Source organism: Rhinoderma darwinii, chromosome 4, assembly GCF_050947455.1.
Source record: "Rhinoderma darwinii isolate aRhiDar2 chromosome 4, aRhiDar2.hap1, whole genome shotgun sequence".
Classification (NCBI taxonomy): Eukaryota; Metazoa; Chordata; class Amphibia; order Anura; family Rhinodermatidae; genus Rhinoderma; species Rhinoderma darwinii.
Window position 1 is genome coordinate 219898073 of NC_134690.1, and position 17288 is coordinate 219915360.

Below are 17288 nucleotides of genomic sequence, written 5' to 3' on the forward strand. Positions count from 1 at the left end.
CGTCCATCACCTTGCTCGGCAAGCTCCGCCCCCCCCAACAGGTTTTTAAAGATTAGACAATGCGAGTCATACTGGATTTTTCAACTTTCACCACAGATGCTCGAGTCTTCATTTTAATTCTAATGCTTAATGACACCTTACCACATTATGTTTGGCCCCACTATGTGACCCCACCTTCACGATATACAATTACTTTGTTTATATATTTATGTAGCTATATAGGGTTACTGGCATCCCGCCTTTTTTTTCCCAAGTAAGGTTTCGTTCTTGAATATATTATATTTTATATGACTGATTATGTCTCACACTTTGCGTTTTATTATTTTTTACAGTTTTTCCCTGTATATATATGTATATATGTATGTACCGTGTTTCCCCGATAGTAAGACACCCCCGATTGTAAGACGTATCGGGGGTTTCAGGGGGGTCGGCTAATATAAGCCGTACCCCGAAAGTAAGACATATGTCTTACTTTCGGGGAAACACGGGGGTATTGCCGCCTCCTGCCCACTTCCACTTAACGCCGAAGGACGGATATATCCGTCCTCAGCAGCTGCTAGTTCGCGCAGGAGGACGGATATATCCGTCCTGTGATAGCGCGGGTACTGAGACTGTACCCACGCGATCAGCGGCAGGAGCACGGCTGTTATCCACAGCCTGGCTCCTGCTGCAACTGCCGGAATCGAAGCGCGCGCCGATTCCGGCAGTTTAACCCATTAAATGCCGCTGTCAATAGTGACAGCGGCATTTAATGTGTTTGACAGAGGGGGGAGCTCCCTCTGTCACCCGATCGGCGCCCCCGCAAACAAATCGCGGGTCGCCGTCGGGTTTCCATGACAGCCGGGGGTCTAACAAAGACCCCCAGGTCTGCCTTCAGCATCTGCCTGTTAGGCGATGCCGGAGGCATGACCTAATAGGTTGCCTGTCAGTTTTACACTGACAGGCAATAATGCTTCGGTATACTAAGTATACCAAAGCATTATATATGCGATCGGCACATCGCATAGTGAAGTCCCCTGGTGGGACTAAAAAAAAAAATGTAAAACAGTTAAATAAAGTTTGTGAAAAAAAAAAAAAAAATTTTTTTTTTCCAATATAAGACATACCCCGAAAGTAAGACATAGTGGGGCTTTTGGGGATAAAAAGAAAGTAAGACACTGTCTTACTTTCGGGGAAACACGGTATGTATATATCACACTTCTGTGGCAGTCATTTATTAGCATGTGTGTATTGGTTTATATGTAACCATTAATTATTATTTTTTTATGTTTTTTAGGCATTTAAGTATTTACTCGCTGACCTTTTAACCCCTTCCCGCTCCTTGACGTACTATTACGTCATGGCAGCTGTATCGTTCGCGCTCCATGACGTAATAGTACGTCACGGGAGTAACGGCCGTTTCGGCCGTCCTCCCGACACATACAGGAGCTGTGACGCTGCTGTCTTGTTCAGCAGCTGTCACAGCTCCTACAGCGGGGACTGATCGCTGTGTCCCCGCCGATTAACCCCTTAAAAGCCGCGTTCTATAGAGATCGCGGCTTTTTAGGGGTTAAGCTGCCATCGCCGGCCTGCTACGCGATAGCGGCCGGCGATGGTGACTATGGCAACCGGACACCAAACAATGGCGTCCGGCTATGCCATAGACGGAAGCCTAGTGGGTCCTGACAACGTCAGGACCCACTATGCTTGCTGTCAGTGAGTAGCTGACAGTTCTAATACACTGCACTACGCATGTAGTGCAGTGTATTAGAATAGCGATCAGAGCCTCCTGCTCTCATGTCCCCTAGTGGGACAAAGTAATAAAGTAAAAAAAAAGTTAAAAAAAGATGTGTAAAAATAAGAAAATAAAAGATTTAAAAGTAATAAAAGTTAAAATCCCCCTTTTTCCCTTATCAGTCCTTTATTATTAATAAAAATATATAAACAAACAAATTAACTATACATAATTGGTATCGCCGCGTCCGTAACGGCCTGATCTACAAAACTATTTCGTTATTTATCCCGCACGATGAACGCCGTAAAATAAAATAATAATAAACCGTAGCACAATCACAATTCTTTGGTCACTTCACCTCCCAAAAAATGGAATAAAAAGAGATCAAAAAGTCGCATGTACCTAAAAATGGTACTGATCGAAACTACAGTTCGTTACGCAAAAAATAAGTCCTCGCACGTCTTGATTGATTGAAAAATAAAAACGTTATGGCTCTTAGAATAAGGTAACACAAAAAGTGAATGATTGTTTACAAAACGTATTTTATTGTGCAAACGCCATAAGACATAAAAAAAAACTATAAACATCTGGTATCGCCGTAATCGTATCGCCACGCAGAATAAAGTGAATGTGTCATTTATAGCGCACGGTGCACGCAGTAAAAAAAAAAGAATAAAAAAACAATAGTAGAATTGCTGTTTTTTAGTCACCACGCCACTTAAAAATAGAATAAAAACTGATCAAAAAGCCGCATGCACCCCAAGAAAACTACAATGGATTCCTCAAGGGGTCTAGTTTCCAAATTGGGGTCACTTTTGGGGGGTTCCCAATGTTTTGGCACCACAAGACCTCTTCAAACCGGACATGGTGCCTAATAAAAAAGAGGCCTCAAAATCCACTAGGTGCTCCTTTGCTTCGGAGGCCGGTGCTTCAGTCCATTACCGCACTAGGGCCACATGTGGGATATTTCTCAAAACTGCAGAATCTGGGCAATACGTATTAAGTTGCGTTTCACTGATAAATCCTTTTGTGTTATAAAAAAAATGGTATAAAGAGGATTTTCTGACAAAAAAAAAAAAAAGTCAATTTCACCTCTACTTTGCTCTAAATTTTTGTGAAACACCTAAAGGGTTCATAAACTTTCTAAATGCTGTTGTGAATACTTTGAGGGGTCTAGTTTCTAAAATGGGGTATTTCATAGGGGTTTCTAATATATGGGCCCCTCAAAGCAACTTCAGAACTGAACTGGAACCTAAAAAAATAAATAAATGAGGCAATACTTCGCTTCTTACATTATACTGATAATGAGCCGTGCCCACCCCGAGATGACCCCAGTTTTGACCGTTTGTATAAACGGAGACCCCTATTAGACCGTTCCAGTGCCCGGTTTTCCCCAGCATACACCCCCGAGAAGTGTATTTCTATTGATGAGTCCCGGGTACATTTTAAAGGGAGGGTTCAATTCCTCGAGTACCTGCCGGGTAAGAGGGCAAGGTATGGCGTGAAGATGTATAAGCTGCGAGAGTGCATCAGGGTATACCTACAGGTTTAGGATATATGAAGGAAAGGCCACCCCCAAACCAGACTGCATCCTAGACTACAATAGGTACATGGGAGGGATGGACTTGTCAGATCAAATCCTGAAGCCCTACAGCGCTATGCGGTGTGGTATAAGAAGCTGGCCGTGCACATCATACAGATGGCTTTGTACAATGCGTACGTGCTACGTCGATGTGCAGGCCAGAGGGGAACTTTCCTGGAATTTCAAGAGGTGATTATCAAGAACCTAATCTTTAGTGACCAAGAAGGGGGGGCACCCAGTAGTTCTGGAAGCGGGGCCACACGCATCGTACCAGGGCGGCAACACTTTCCAGGGGAAGTTCCCCAAACTGGCAAGAAGGGAAAAAGTCAAAAGAGGTGCAAAGTCTGCTATAAGAGGGCGATAAGGGATGACACAATATATCAATGTGACACGTGTCCCGAATAACCAGAGCTCTGTATGAAAGAGTGTTTTAAGATTTATCATACATCCCTTGGTTTATAATTTACCCCAATTTTACTTACCCTGATGCACTCCACACAGCTTATCCCCCCCTCGTCTTTCCCCTCTGAGCCCTGCTGTGTGCCCAGGCAGCTGATAACAGCCACATGTAGGGTATTGCCATACCCGGGAGAACCCACATTACAGTCTATGGGGTGTAGGTCTCCGGTCAAAATGCTCACTACACCTCTAGATGAATGCCTTAAGGGTGTAGTTTTTAAAACGGGGTCACTTCTTGCGGGTTTCAACTGTACTGGTACCTCAGGTGCTTCTGCATACATGACTTCGCACTAGAAAATCCCCAGTAGGCCAAATGGTGGTCCTTTCCTTCTGAGCCCTCCCATGGGCCCAAACGGCAGTTTATCACCACAAATGGGGTATTGCCACACTCAGGACAAATTGGGCAACAAAATGGAGTATTTTATTTCTTGTGAAAATAAGAATTTTTGAGCTAAAATGACATATTATTGGAAAAAATATATTTTTTTTAAATTCCCAGCCCAATTCAAATAAGTTCTGTGAAGAAACTATGGGGTCTAAATGGTCACATTACCCATAAATGAATTCCTTGAGGGGTGTAGTTTCCAAAATGGGGTCACTTCTGGTGGGTTTCCATTGCTTTGATACCTCTGGGGCTCTGCAAATGCGACATGGCAGCCGAAAACCAATCCATCAAAATCTGGACTCCAAAGAACACACAGCGCTCCTTCCCTTCTGAGGCCTCCCATGGGCCCAAACGGCAGTTTATTGCCACAAATGGGGTATTGCTGCACTCAGGAGAAATTGGGCAACAAAATTGAGCATTTTGTTCCCTGTGAAAATAAGAAATTTTGCTAAAAAATTACATCTTATTGGAAAAAATGTCATTTTTTTAATGTCACAGCCCAATTGAAATAGGTGCTGTGAAAAAACTGTGTGCTCAAAATGCTAACAACAACCATAAATGAATTCCTTGAGGGGTGTAGTTTCCAAAATGGGGTCACTTTTGGTGGGTTTCCATTGCTTTGATACCCCTGAGGCTCTGCAAATGCGACATGGCACCCGAAAACCAATCCAGCAAAATCTGGACTCCAACAAACATATAGCGCTCCTTTCCTTCTGAGCCCTCCCATGGGCCCAAACGGCAGTTTATCACCACAAATGGGGTATTGCCACACTAAGGACAAATTGGGCAACCAAATGGGGTATTTTGTTCCCTGTGAAAATAAGAAATTTTGATCACAAATGACATTTTATTGGAAAAAATGACATTTTTTTCATTTCACAGCCCAATTCAAATAGGTGTTGTGAAAAAACTGTGCGGTCAAAATGGTAACAACAACCATAAATGAATTCCTTGAGGGGTGTAGTTTCCAAAATGGGGTCACTATTGGGGGATTCCTACTGTTTTGGCACCTCAACACCTCTTCAAACCCGGCATGCTGCCTAAAATATATTCTAATAAAAAAGAGGACTCAAAATGCACTAGGTGCTTCTTTGCTTCTAGGGCTTGTCTTTTAGTCCACGAGCGCAGTAGGGCCACATGTGGGACATTTCTAAAAACTGCAGAATCTGGACAATACATATTTAGTAGTGTTTCTCTGGTAAAACCTTCTGTGTTACAGAAAAAAAAATGAATAAAATTGAAATTCCGCAAGAAAAATGAAATTTGCAAAGTTCACCTCCACTTTGCTTTAATTCCTGTGAAATGCCTGAAGGGTTAAAAAACTTTCTAAATGCTGTTTTGAATACTTTGAGGGGTCTAGTTTTTAAAATGGGGTGTTTTATCAGGGTTTCTAATACATAGGCCCCTCAAAGCCACTTCAGAGCTGAACAGGTACCTTAAATAAAAGGCATTTGACATTTTCTTAAAAATATGTGAAATTGCTGTTTATGTTCTAAGCCTTGTAACGTCCAAGAAAAATAAACAAATGTTCAAAAAACGATGCCAATCTAAAGTAGACATATGGGAAATGTGAACTAGTGACTATTGTGGGTGGTATAACCGTCTGTTTTACAAGCAGATGCATTTCAATTCTGAAAAATGCTATTTTTTCAAAATTTTCTCTAAATTTTGCAATTTTTCACCAATAAACACTGAATATATCGACCAAATTTTACCACGAACATGAAGCCCAATGTGTCACGAGAAAACAATCTCAGAATCGCTTGGGTAGGTTTAAGCATTCCCACGTTATTACCACATAAAGTGAAATATGTCAGATTTGAAAAATGGGCTCTGAGCCTTAAGGCCAAAACTAGGCTGCGTCCTTAAGGGGTTAATCCAGGTATATATATGTTTTTATGAAGACATTTGTATTTTATATTGATGCATATTCGTACTTTTTTGACATGGAGGCCAATTCATGCACCGTTGTGAAATTGTTTATATGTGTACCTCTTTTTATTTGGTTATGTTTTTTATGCAGACATCAGTTTCTTATACGTACACATACATAAATGCACCATTTTAGTCATCAGTTTCCCATAAGTTCCTGATGTACGTCCTGAGATTTTATGGTTAATTGATTATTAGGCAATTTAATCTATTCATTTGCAGGCTGACTGTTTGATCCGTATTATCTCTATTGTACAGACCACATTTCTACCTACATATCTGACTTTTTATGTAATTCCCCAATTTAGCATATCCTCAGCAGTTTATATAATGAATTATTTTCTTCCCCCCTGTTTACATTTTGCCATAGCAACACTTTGGGCTGTACATTGGACTTGGTATAACTAGTGCTGATATGTGGTAGAAACGGATTCCCTGCATTATGGTTATATGCCTATACGCCGGCTCCAACAACCCAGGATGCCTTTTTGCACAAAATATCTCACTGACACAACAGTCGGCTGCTCCCACTGTTTACAGGCTGCCATGACGACCTGCCTCAGGATTGAGTTTTCTACTTTATTTATTTATTGATTTTTTCAAAATAAATATGGACTTTAGGTTCCCAACTTACTAGTGTTCCTCTGCACACTTTTTTTTAACCTGTTAAGTAATTATTATGTAACCTGTTATGTCATTGTTATGTAACCTGCACTGTCAGGGTTTGTTCACACACACACACACTGTTTTCAGACGTAGTTCGGGCGTTTTATGCCTCGAACTACGCCTGAAAAACACCCATAATACGGCTACAAACATCTGCCAATTGCCTGCAATTCGTTTTACGATGTTCTCTTATCACGAGCCTTTATTTTACACGTCGCTGTCAAAATACGGCGCGTAAAATGACGGCTCATCAAAAGAAGTGCAGGACACTTCTTGGGATGTTTTTGGAGCCGTTTTTCATAGACTCTATTGAAAACAGCTCCAAAAACGGCCGCGAAAACGCAGCGAAAAACGCGAGTTGCTCAAAAAACGTCTGAAAATCAGGAGCCGTTTTCCCTTGAAAATAGCTCCGTATTTTCAGACGTTTTTTGTTAAGCGTGTGAACATACCCTGACACTTCACTGTGTCTGCAACACTTTGACTCCCCTTTATCCACCATTTTAACTGCATATATAGCTGTGTATATATATAGCTGCCTGTTCTATGGGCTGGCACTAGGACCGGATTCCTCCGGTTCGGAGCGGAAACGCGTTGTCCATTACTTCCCAATATATACCGCCATCTTTACTTGGAAGTCCGTTTGTAGTGCTTATCAGTGCTACAATCACCCTGTTTTTTCTTCCTACTGTTTATAGCTGTATGAGTGCTTGTTTTTTGCGGGTTTTGTTGTATTTTTTAATGGCATTTTGTGGTACATATACTTTTTCTATTAACTTTTATTAACTTTTTATAGACAAAAAACAGCAATTCCGCCATAGTTCTATGCGTTTTCAATTTACGCCATTCACCGTGCGGTGTAAATAACATGTTACCTTTATTCTATGGGTCAGTACGATTACGGTGATACCACATATGTATACTTTTTTTATGTTTTATTACTTTTGCATAATAAAAACACTTTTGAACTAAAATTATTTGTTTTTGCATCGTCGCTTTCCAACAGCCATAACTTTTTTTTTTTCTGTCAATGTAGTGATATGTCGCTTGTTTTTTTTGCGGGACGAGACGTAGTTTTAATTAATACTTTTTTCGGGTACACTTGAATTATTGATGAACTATTTTTACTTTTTTGGGGGTCATTACGGTGGTCGCAATACCATATATGTGTCTTTTTATTTATTTTTTATACTTTTACTAAATAAAATGACTTTTAAATGGAAAAAAATGTTTATTTATTTTTTATTGTAATCTTTATGAATAGTTTTTACTTCACATTAATTACTTATTTTTTCAGTCCCAGTAGGGGACTTCACTATGCGATCTTTTGATCGCTTATATAATGCTTTGGTATACTTAATATACCAAAGCATTATTGCCTCTCAGTGTAAGGCCTCGTTTACATGAGCATGATATACGTGCGTGCGACGCGCGTGCTTTTCACGCGTGTCGTACGCACCTATATTAGTCTATGGGGGCATGCAGACAGTCCGTGAGTTTTGCTCAGTGTGAGTGCGCTGAAAAAAACTCACGACATGTCCTATCTTTGTGCGCTGTTCGCGCATCACGCACCCATTGAAGTCAATGGGTGCGTGAAAACCACACATGCCGCACGGAAGCACTTCCGTGCAAACTGCGTGATTCGCGCAACAGCTGTCAAACTCTGAATGTAAACAGAAAAGCACCACGTGCTTTTCTGTTTACAAACATCCAAACGGAGTGTCATAATAATGGCGGATGCGCGAAAATCACGCAGCTGCGCAACATACGCTGATAACACACGGAGCTGTTAAGTGCCTTTTGCGCACGCAAAACGATGCATTTTTTGCGTGCACAAAACGCACACGTTCGTGTAAATGAGGCCTTAGGAGCAGGAGAAGGGTGGACGGAGCCAATTATGGCGGCGGGGACTGTTTGAGTGAGGTCGGTGCTTGCCGGCACAAGAGTGGATCAATCCGGTCACCTGACCTGAGTAAGTGACATGAGGTCAGGTGACCGGACTGGTCCACTCCCGTGCCTGCACTGTCCAGTCATCTGACCTCACCTCAGTGATGAAGCCAAGCATGGTGGGGGCGGTCTGAGTGAGGCTGGAGTGTGCCGGCCCAAGAGTGGACCAGTCCAGTCACCTGACCTGAGTCAGTGACGTGAGGTCAGGTGACCGGACTGGTCCACTCCTGGGCCGGCACAGTCCAGTCGCGTGACCTCATGTCAGGGGTGGAGAGGCAAAGTGAGCAGTTGTCCGAGCCCCCTGTTTCCTAGGGGGATCCCGAGCACAGAACGAGCAGCAGCAACCAGATAGTGGAACAGACATTTCTTTTCTCCCCTCTCAGCGGCAGTAGTCACCAGGCAGACTGCTTTGCCCAACCATCATAAAGCTGCACCAGACAGTGCTGGAGCCTGGAGAGGTGAGTAACACCTGGACACCAGGTATTTATCACCTAGACCACCAGGGACTTTACTATAAACCCATTCACTTCCATAGACTACCAGTAATGTCTCTGCTAACTTTTCTCTTCGCTAAACAACTAAGGATGTTTCTATTAATCCTTTCTCTCTCCTAGACTGCCAGGGATTTCTCTATTAATCCTTTCTCTCCCCTAGACTGCAAGGGATTTCTCTATTAACCCCTAGGGATATCTCTATTAAGGTCAGGTGACTGGACTGGTCCACTCCCGCAACAGCACGCTCCGACCTCACTCTGACCGCCGCTACTGCCGTGTCATTCCCTCCTTGGCTCCGTTCGCCCGCCTTTCTTACTCGAAGTGAAGTCCAGGTGACTTAAAGGGTTTTTATTTTCATCAAGGACATTTATGATGTACCCACAGGATAAATGTCTGATAGATGCGGGTCCCACCTCTGGGTCCCAGATCTATCTCTAGATTGGACCCCTTAAACACCATTCTACCTCTTTGTGTTGTGCTGAAGCTTGTGATTTCCGACCATGAATAAGAAAACAGCGTAACTCGCCGAGCTAAGCTGTTTCCGTAAGTCCCATATAACTTAATAGTAGTGACGGAAACAGCGTAGCTTGCATTCACTACTATGTGAGTTATGGAAACAGCGTAGCTCAGCGAGATACGCCTTTTTCTTCTTCATGGTCGTTAATCAGCCGGAGCACAGAGAGGTAGAACTAGGTTTAGGGGGTCTCGTTCTAGAGACAGGTGTGGGTCCCAGAGGTGGGACCCGCATGTAACTGACATTTTTTTACATATCCCGTGGATATGTCATAAATGTTCCTGATGGGAAAATCCCTTTAAGTATGTCGGAACAACTTACTGCTGCGAGTTATTTTCAAAACTTACCATTGCAAAGAGTTGACGGTCGCTCCAGACTGACCGATGCAACATCATCAATACCGGCTAAGCTAATATCACACACCTCACCAAAGAGAGGCAGTTCCAGCCATCACATTAGGGGTGAGTTAATTCAATGTTTGACCAAATATAGCAGGCTAATTTTAAGTTGATAATTTTCTATGGCCCGCGAATGATGTTATAAATATCCAAATGGCCCTTGGCAGAAAAAAGGTTCTCCATCCCTGTGTTAGGGAGTGTGATGAAATGGTTGGGATGGGGTATGTATTTATGTACTTTTCGCTTTACTAACTTTTCCTTGTTTTATTTTTGTAATGGAAAACTATATTATCAAATTTATTATTTTTAAACTCAGTTCTGTGTAAGTAATCCAACAAGTCATGCTGAAGATAACTAATGAAGCACTGAAGGCACTGTTCAAGAGTTTGATTAATTCTTCCAGTTTGTCCATTCGATTGGGGATGAAAAGCAGAAGACATGTTTACTCTCATACCAAAAGCAGAGCAAAATCTTTTCCAGAATTTAAAATTGAATTGTACCCTTTGCTCAGAGAGTAGTTTATCTGAAATTTCATTTATTTTGAATACTTCCCAAATCATTAGTTCAGCAGTTTGTTCCATGTTGGGTATTCCCATAGTTAAAAATAAAATGGGCTATCCTTGTGAAACGGTCTACGACAGCCAGGATGATGTTCATTCCTTTGGAAGGAGGTGGGTCAACTGCAAAATCCAAGGAAACTGAGCCCTATGGGTGAGATGGAATGGAGAGTGACTGTAGCAAACCTAAAGGTAAAGATCATGGCGTTTTCTTTTGAGCATAAACCACACAACATATTTTTGGATATCCTTATTTAAGCTTGGCCACCAAATGGAACAGGAAGGAAGTTCTTGAGTCTTTTCAATGCCTAAATGTCCAACCAGCTTAGAATCATGGACTAATTTTAGAACATGAAGTTGTGCTGTTTCTGGTACATAGATGCAATGATGTGGCATCCAGAATCCATCTTTGAAGAAGATATTGATATTGGTTGGAGGATGACTGAGCAATGAGTCATTTTCATATCCAGCCTAAAGCAGAGTCAGAAACTCTTTTTAATGAATAGCCCCTACAAAGTTATTTTCAGATAAAATTATGCTGTCACACTTGTTTTTCTCTGGAATTCCCAAAATAACTTAAAACTTAGTTGGAAATAAATAACTTCTTGATCGGGCTTCAAGAACTTGAAGATGCATAGTCTCGTGAGTAACAGGCCGAGATGATAGGGGTGACCTATAAACTGTTTCCATGTCTACTAGTGCTGACTTTGTTAGCAATATAATATTATTATCATGAGCAAAGTTTATGTTTATAGCTGTGTATTGGCTAGTTAAAATGGGACTCTGGTACCAATAAATTGTCTTCTGTGCCAGAAGCGAATTTTAATGTATTTTTTGATCCAACAGATCAAATGTCTCAAGTTTCATCTGTTTTACAGCAATTGTCCTGCAAATCTTCTTTGGGCAATAAACTGCATGTTGCCATTAAAAATTCTTCTGTGTATACAGCAACAGAGCACCTTCCTTGCCGCAAATTCTGCAGTTTAGCTTCAGCTGTGGCACAGCGATTAGAGTCAAAAACTTGATTCATAGCAGTGATAAAGTCATCCAAAACATCCAAAATAATACTATTTTTTTTCGACATCAGGAGAGTCGCACGCTACAGCCTCATCTGTCAGAAGATTGATTATAAACAACACTTTTTTTCCTTTTACTGTTAAGTGGAGCAGGTTGCATTTGAAAATATATGTTCTAATGATTATGGAAACCTCGATAATGGCGACAATCACCACTGACTTTGATGGTAGTGGCATGCTTAGTGGCTTCAACATGATCCCTTACCGTTTTCTAAAAGATTAAAGCTAAACATTTTGTTGCAAACCAATTTAATATGGCCTTTCCATATTAAGCTTTTCAATTTCCCTTTACCTGACCCTTTTTGCAAGGATAAGTAAGGAATTTAAATTCTGAGATCACATAAATGAACAATTTTCTATCTTTGTCACACTTGAAATTGGCCTTAAAAATAGATTCTCTGCTCAGTTAGCAATGAGTTGTTATATGGAACATTTTGAATTATTAAGTTTCACAACTTTATACAGTAATATTCCTTTAACTCGACAATCCTAAAAGTTGGATTTTCTGGCACTTAAAACTGCAATATAATGTGGAATTTCACCCAAAACTGGGTATAGATAATCAACTAGGAATTTCCCTGACAAATTATAATAGCAGATTTGATGTTAATGCTTTATTTTGTGCTTTCTCCAAGGTAAAACTTTTTTTTTTACACATTTTACTATGCCTGATCATTCAGAATATTTAATAATCTGGCACCTAGTAAATCAGTTGCATACATTTCACAATGTTAATGAGTCTTTCATATGCAAATAACAATGCCATGTCAAGTAGAAAAGTTTCTCTACTCTATAGTCCTGCCCATCTTTTTCAACTGAATTGATGTGTAAATCACGCACTGAACACGCATGTGCATGCGTGTGTGGTGCGTGGTTTTCACGCACCCATTGACTTCAATGGGCGCGTAGGTGCGTGACAACGCACCAATACAGGACATGCAGTATGTTTCACGCAGCAGACTCTCGCTGCGTGAAAAATCACGCATGTGTGAACGACCCCATTGAAATCAATGGGTCCGTGTGCTGTGCGTTGTTTCAACGCACAGCACACGGACGTGATTCACGCTCGTGTGAATGAGGCCGAAGGTTTGGACAACTTCTTTTAAAAAACTGTGGGAATAAAATTAGATATGACTATACAAGCCCAAAATAGTCAGTTTTGCATGTGTGTTTACAATCCCCTTAAAAGGATTTCCCCTTGAGGTAAAAAAAAAATAAAAAAATCTGTTCCTTTAATTGGAAAATGATAGATCCTCTATTGTCTTCTTTCATCAGGTTGATATAAATTCTGCTCAGCTGTTGATGTTATTATGGTAATTCCTATGAGGCTGCCAGTAAATGTCATAATGGGAATTTTTATTGTATGCCGCAAGAGTTGAATTATCATTTTCAGAGATTTTATATGCACAAAAGAGGAGGAACATGGCACAACAACCTGATGATCGTCCAAAACCCATTTCTTTATCCAGGTTTTTTATAGCAAATCAATCAGATATTTATGCTGCTCTGTCTGAGGGCAACATAAAGAAGGGACAGACATGCTGATTCCAGCATTATTTGACTTATTAGTTAAAGTGTACCTCCACTTTTAGTGAAAAATTATAAGGGCAGATTCACATGTGGCGGTATTGCTGTTGAATTCCGCTGCGGACAGTCCGCAGTGGAATTCTGCAGCAGCCGTTTTTTTCATTTCTTTCCATACATTTTTAGGAAAGTTAGTTCAGACGTTGCAGAAAATAACTGTGCCGATATTAGGCTGCAGTGAAGATTTTCCCTCTACAGCATGCTCTTTCCATTGCAGAGAAGAAGCGGAATTTCACTGCGGATTTCAGCCTTTGCAATGCAAATCTGCACCAACATTTGCAGCAGAAAAATTCTGCCACGTCTGAACGTGCCCTAATAGTGCAGGAGTGTGCACTATAATTGTTTTTCTAAATCACTAGTATTAACGATCTTACTTCTAGCACCAGCATCGTCTGGGTAAAATCTGTGCTACCAGTGGGTCATAACGGGCAGGACGCTCTGTCACCCACTCCCACTGAAGAGTTATGAGCAACCAGCTGCACAGACTTTAGAAGGACTACTCCTTTATGTTCATATATACTCCGTAATAGCAAGTAGGATTCCTCCAAGACAAATGGTACAGTCAAATGTATCCCTGACTTATATATGATGCCTTTGGTTGCAAATATTGCTGTGCAAGTTGGAGCAGTAATATGACTGATTTGGGTGTTGCATTTCCACTCAAAGCAGGTATAAAAATAAAATTGTAGAGTCACTAACAGTTTTTAACTTACCGTCCTGCTGTTTTGTTTTGATGATACATCTCCCATGTGTAACACAAAATTAAAATGTAGCAGGCTACTATCAGCGGTAAAGGAAAGAAGAATGTTGTGATTGTCAAGTACAGCGTATACCTGAAAAACAAAATGGTAGAAATACACAGAATGGTGTTCACTTCTGTTATGCATTAAAGTAAAACTTTGCTTTAAACTTATTAATATTGGAGCTGCTTTAAAATTATTAATATTATAGAATTGCATTATCGGCAATCCTGTAAAGCTGTCTGCTGACTCTTCCATAAATATGCACGCTCAGTAAAATATTTATTTCATTGGGCATAGAGGTACAAGACGCTACTAGACATCTCTCCCAGCAGTTTATCTTTCGAGGGAATAAAGGATCGGGCTGTAATGGCAGGGGGTAGGGAGACGGACAAGTGAGCCCTAATCTACCCGCCACTCTGTCCCTGCCTACTTGCAACGACCCGCCCTAGGCGACGGGGTACAACTGGGCGGCGGTCCCTGCGCTCAGTAAGTGCTCGACAAACATACAAAGGAACACAAGCAAGGAAAAGGGGCCGTTGCCCACGGCAACACCGTGAGCAACCAGAGTGGTGAACGAGCCGAGTCAAGCCAGGAGTGTGCGAGGTACAAAACGAAAAGCAGAAGAGTAGTCGGTAAGCCAGGGTCTGTATGGAGCAGGATCAAAAATAGCAGGAGCTGTAGCTGGGCCAGGAAACCACAAGGAAAGAATCACAAGCACCGAGGGACAGGAAGTGCAGGCTTAAATAGACCGAGGGCGGGAGCTAGCTGAGTCTGGCCAGGTTACGATAGGCTCTCCCACTCCTAAGCCTGCCAGCCTGAATGGTGGAAGCAGGAGTCAGTCTCAGGGATGTATTCTCAGGTGCTGACTGATTAGTTCTGGGAGTTAACCCCGAAGCTGTGCCTGGCAGATCCTTTACACGGGCATGTTGAAATCTAACATACCCGATACAACTCTTCCCGACATCTGCTGTCAGAAGACAATCGGCAGACCCACATACATATGAGATTGTCTGCTGATATCAGGTAAGTTTTGCTGACTTTTCTCCCATGAGTGCTTTACATGTTCATGAAAAGGAGCAGGGCAGAGGTTGGCAAATCAGGTATTTTCAGAAAATAGGGGACATATTTCTCATACAAAATGTGGGTCAGATAGTCATAATATTATTGAGTGACCTTAAAATATTAATACATGTAATTATACTTATCATCTAGCAATGCCCCTATAACTAGCTCTAAAACATCACTCACACGAGTGATGCTCACTTACACTATTTCTGGTATAGCTCATATACATGCAATGCATAGTTTTATCCATCTATTTTAAAAACCACTTTATTACAACTGTTTTACTCATCACATTGGAATAATAGAATAATATACATATAAAACTGCAACATATTAGAATACATAATTGTTATAACTGTAATGGATAATAAATGGTACAAACTATATCAGAAAGTGTGCATTTATTAAAATGTATAATGGTGCATATTATTTTTTCCAAGCTTTTCCATTTTTTTGGACAAGGACAAAATGCGTTTTTTTTTGTTTTTTTATCAAATCATTATTGTAATTCCTTGAAGGTAGGTTTACTCAAACTGAATTCCTCCATTTAGTTTAGAGAAAACAACAGACATTGTAAGGCTATGTTCATATCAAGTTTTTTTGCCTACTTTAAACATATATACGTCAGGGAAAATCTCCTGATGTATTTGTTACACATTTAACATATATGACATGAAAAGCTATTAACCCCTTCCCGTACCTTGGCGTAAATGCACGTCCAGGTGAGCAGTGCATCTGGGCATGCAGTTACGTCCGCGCTTTAACAGTTAACCGCCGTGCGGCGCTACACCGCAGCTGCAGTTAATTGTGCAGATTGTCTGCCCTGGTCTCCATGTTGCCGATCTGCTCCTCCTCTGTGAACTAATGCTGAAGCAGGGACCTGATGGTTCCCTGCTTCAGTATTAGTTCAACTGTTGACAGCGAGAAATACTGGGATGGTTGGGAGGTAGTCAAGGGCTCCGCTTGGAGCGGAATCCCCAACAATGCTATGACCGGGGATTCCACTCCCAGGTCACATTCACCTTCCCGCCGGGTGCTGCCGGAAGGTGCATGCAGCATCACCCAGCGTTCATACGACTACAATGTACTAAGATAGCATACGACGCCGGACTTTCCTAGGAGCCGGACCCAGAAACGCTGCAGGTATCGTTTTTGGATGCGGCTCCCAGAGAGGTCCAACGCCGTACAGCGTCACAACTGATGTCCCCTGCGCCAGAACAGATCCAATAGAAAGCTATGGGATCGGCCCCTTAGGCAGGCCTAATAGGCTTCCTGTCATTAAAACACTGACAGGAATAAGACACTGCAATATAACACTGCAATACAGAAGTATTGAAGTGCATTATTAAAGCAATCAATAGGGTTCTGCTTGGCTGGGTGAGATGCCATTGAAGCCGCTTTTGGAAGGTACTGATTCTACTCTTGGATCTCCGCAAAGAGAATCGGTACCTTCCAAAAGATCTTCCCAATTTTAAGTAATAAATCACAGCTGCAATCCAAAGGAATCATTTTAGTTATATGTATTCCTGTGGACTGCAGCTGTCACTGAATAGCTAAGGGTATGTTCACACGAGGGCGTCCGTTACGGCTGAAATTACGGGGATGTTTCAGCCTGAAAACATCCCCGTAATTTCAGCCGTAACGGCATGTGCAGGCGCTTGAACGCCGCGTCCATTACGGCCGTAATTGATGCTGCTATTCATTGGAGTCAATGAATAACGGCTCCGATTACGGCCAAAGAAGTGACAGGTCACTTCTTTGACGCAGGCGTCTATTTGCGCGCCGTCATTTGACAGCGGCGCGTAAATATACGCCTCGTGTGAACAGACAAACGTCTGCCCATTGCTTTCAATGGGCAGATGTTTGTCAGCGCTATTGAGGCGCTATTTTCGGGCGTAATTCGGGGCAAAAACGCCCGATTTACGTCCGTAAATAGGCCGTGTGAACATACCCTAAAATTCAATACAAAGAGTCACAGTGGAGTCCTAGCCTAAAGAAGAAATTACAAATATGTTCCTAGAACCGCATCTATGGAAAATCACTACTTCTATGTAATAACAGCTAAGAGAACAGGAGGAAGAGAAATATCAACTGCTCTGAGCACATTTATGGATCAGATAAAATATATTTAACAATTCATATACTTAAAAGTCATCACATCCCTAGAATAGTTAT

General features: G+C 41.5%; 1 protein-coding gene across 1 annotated transcript in view; it reads right to left on the minus strand.

Moving 5' to 3' along the window:
• The window catches only part of MCHR2 (melanin concentrating hormone receptor 2), a 363048-nt gene that overhangs the window by 25028 nt on the left and 320732 nt on the right, over nucleotides 1–17288 (minus strand). Inside the window, exon 5 of the mRNA XM_075864203.1 lies at nucleotides 14019–14138. Within this exon, the coding sequence (XP_075720318.1) occupies nucleotides 14019–14138 (120 nt within the window). The remainder of the gene's footprint in view (nucleotides 1–14018; nucleotides 14139–17288) is intronic.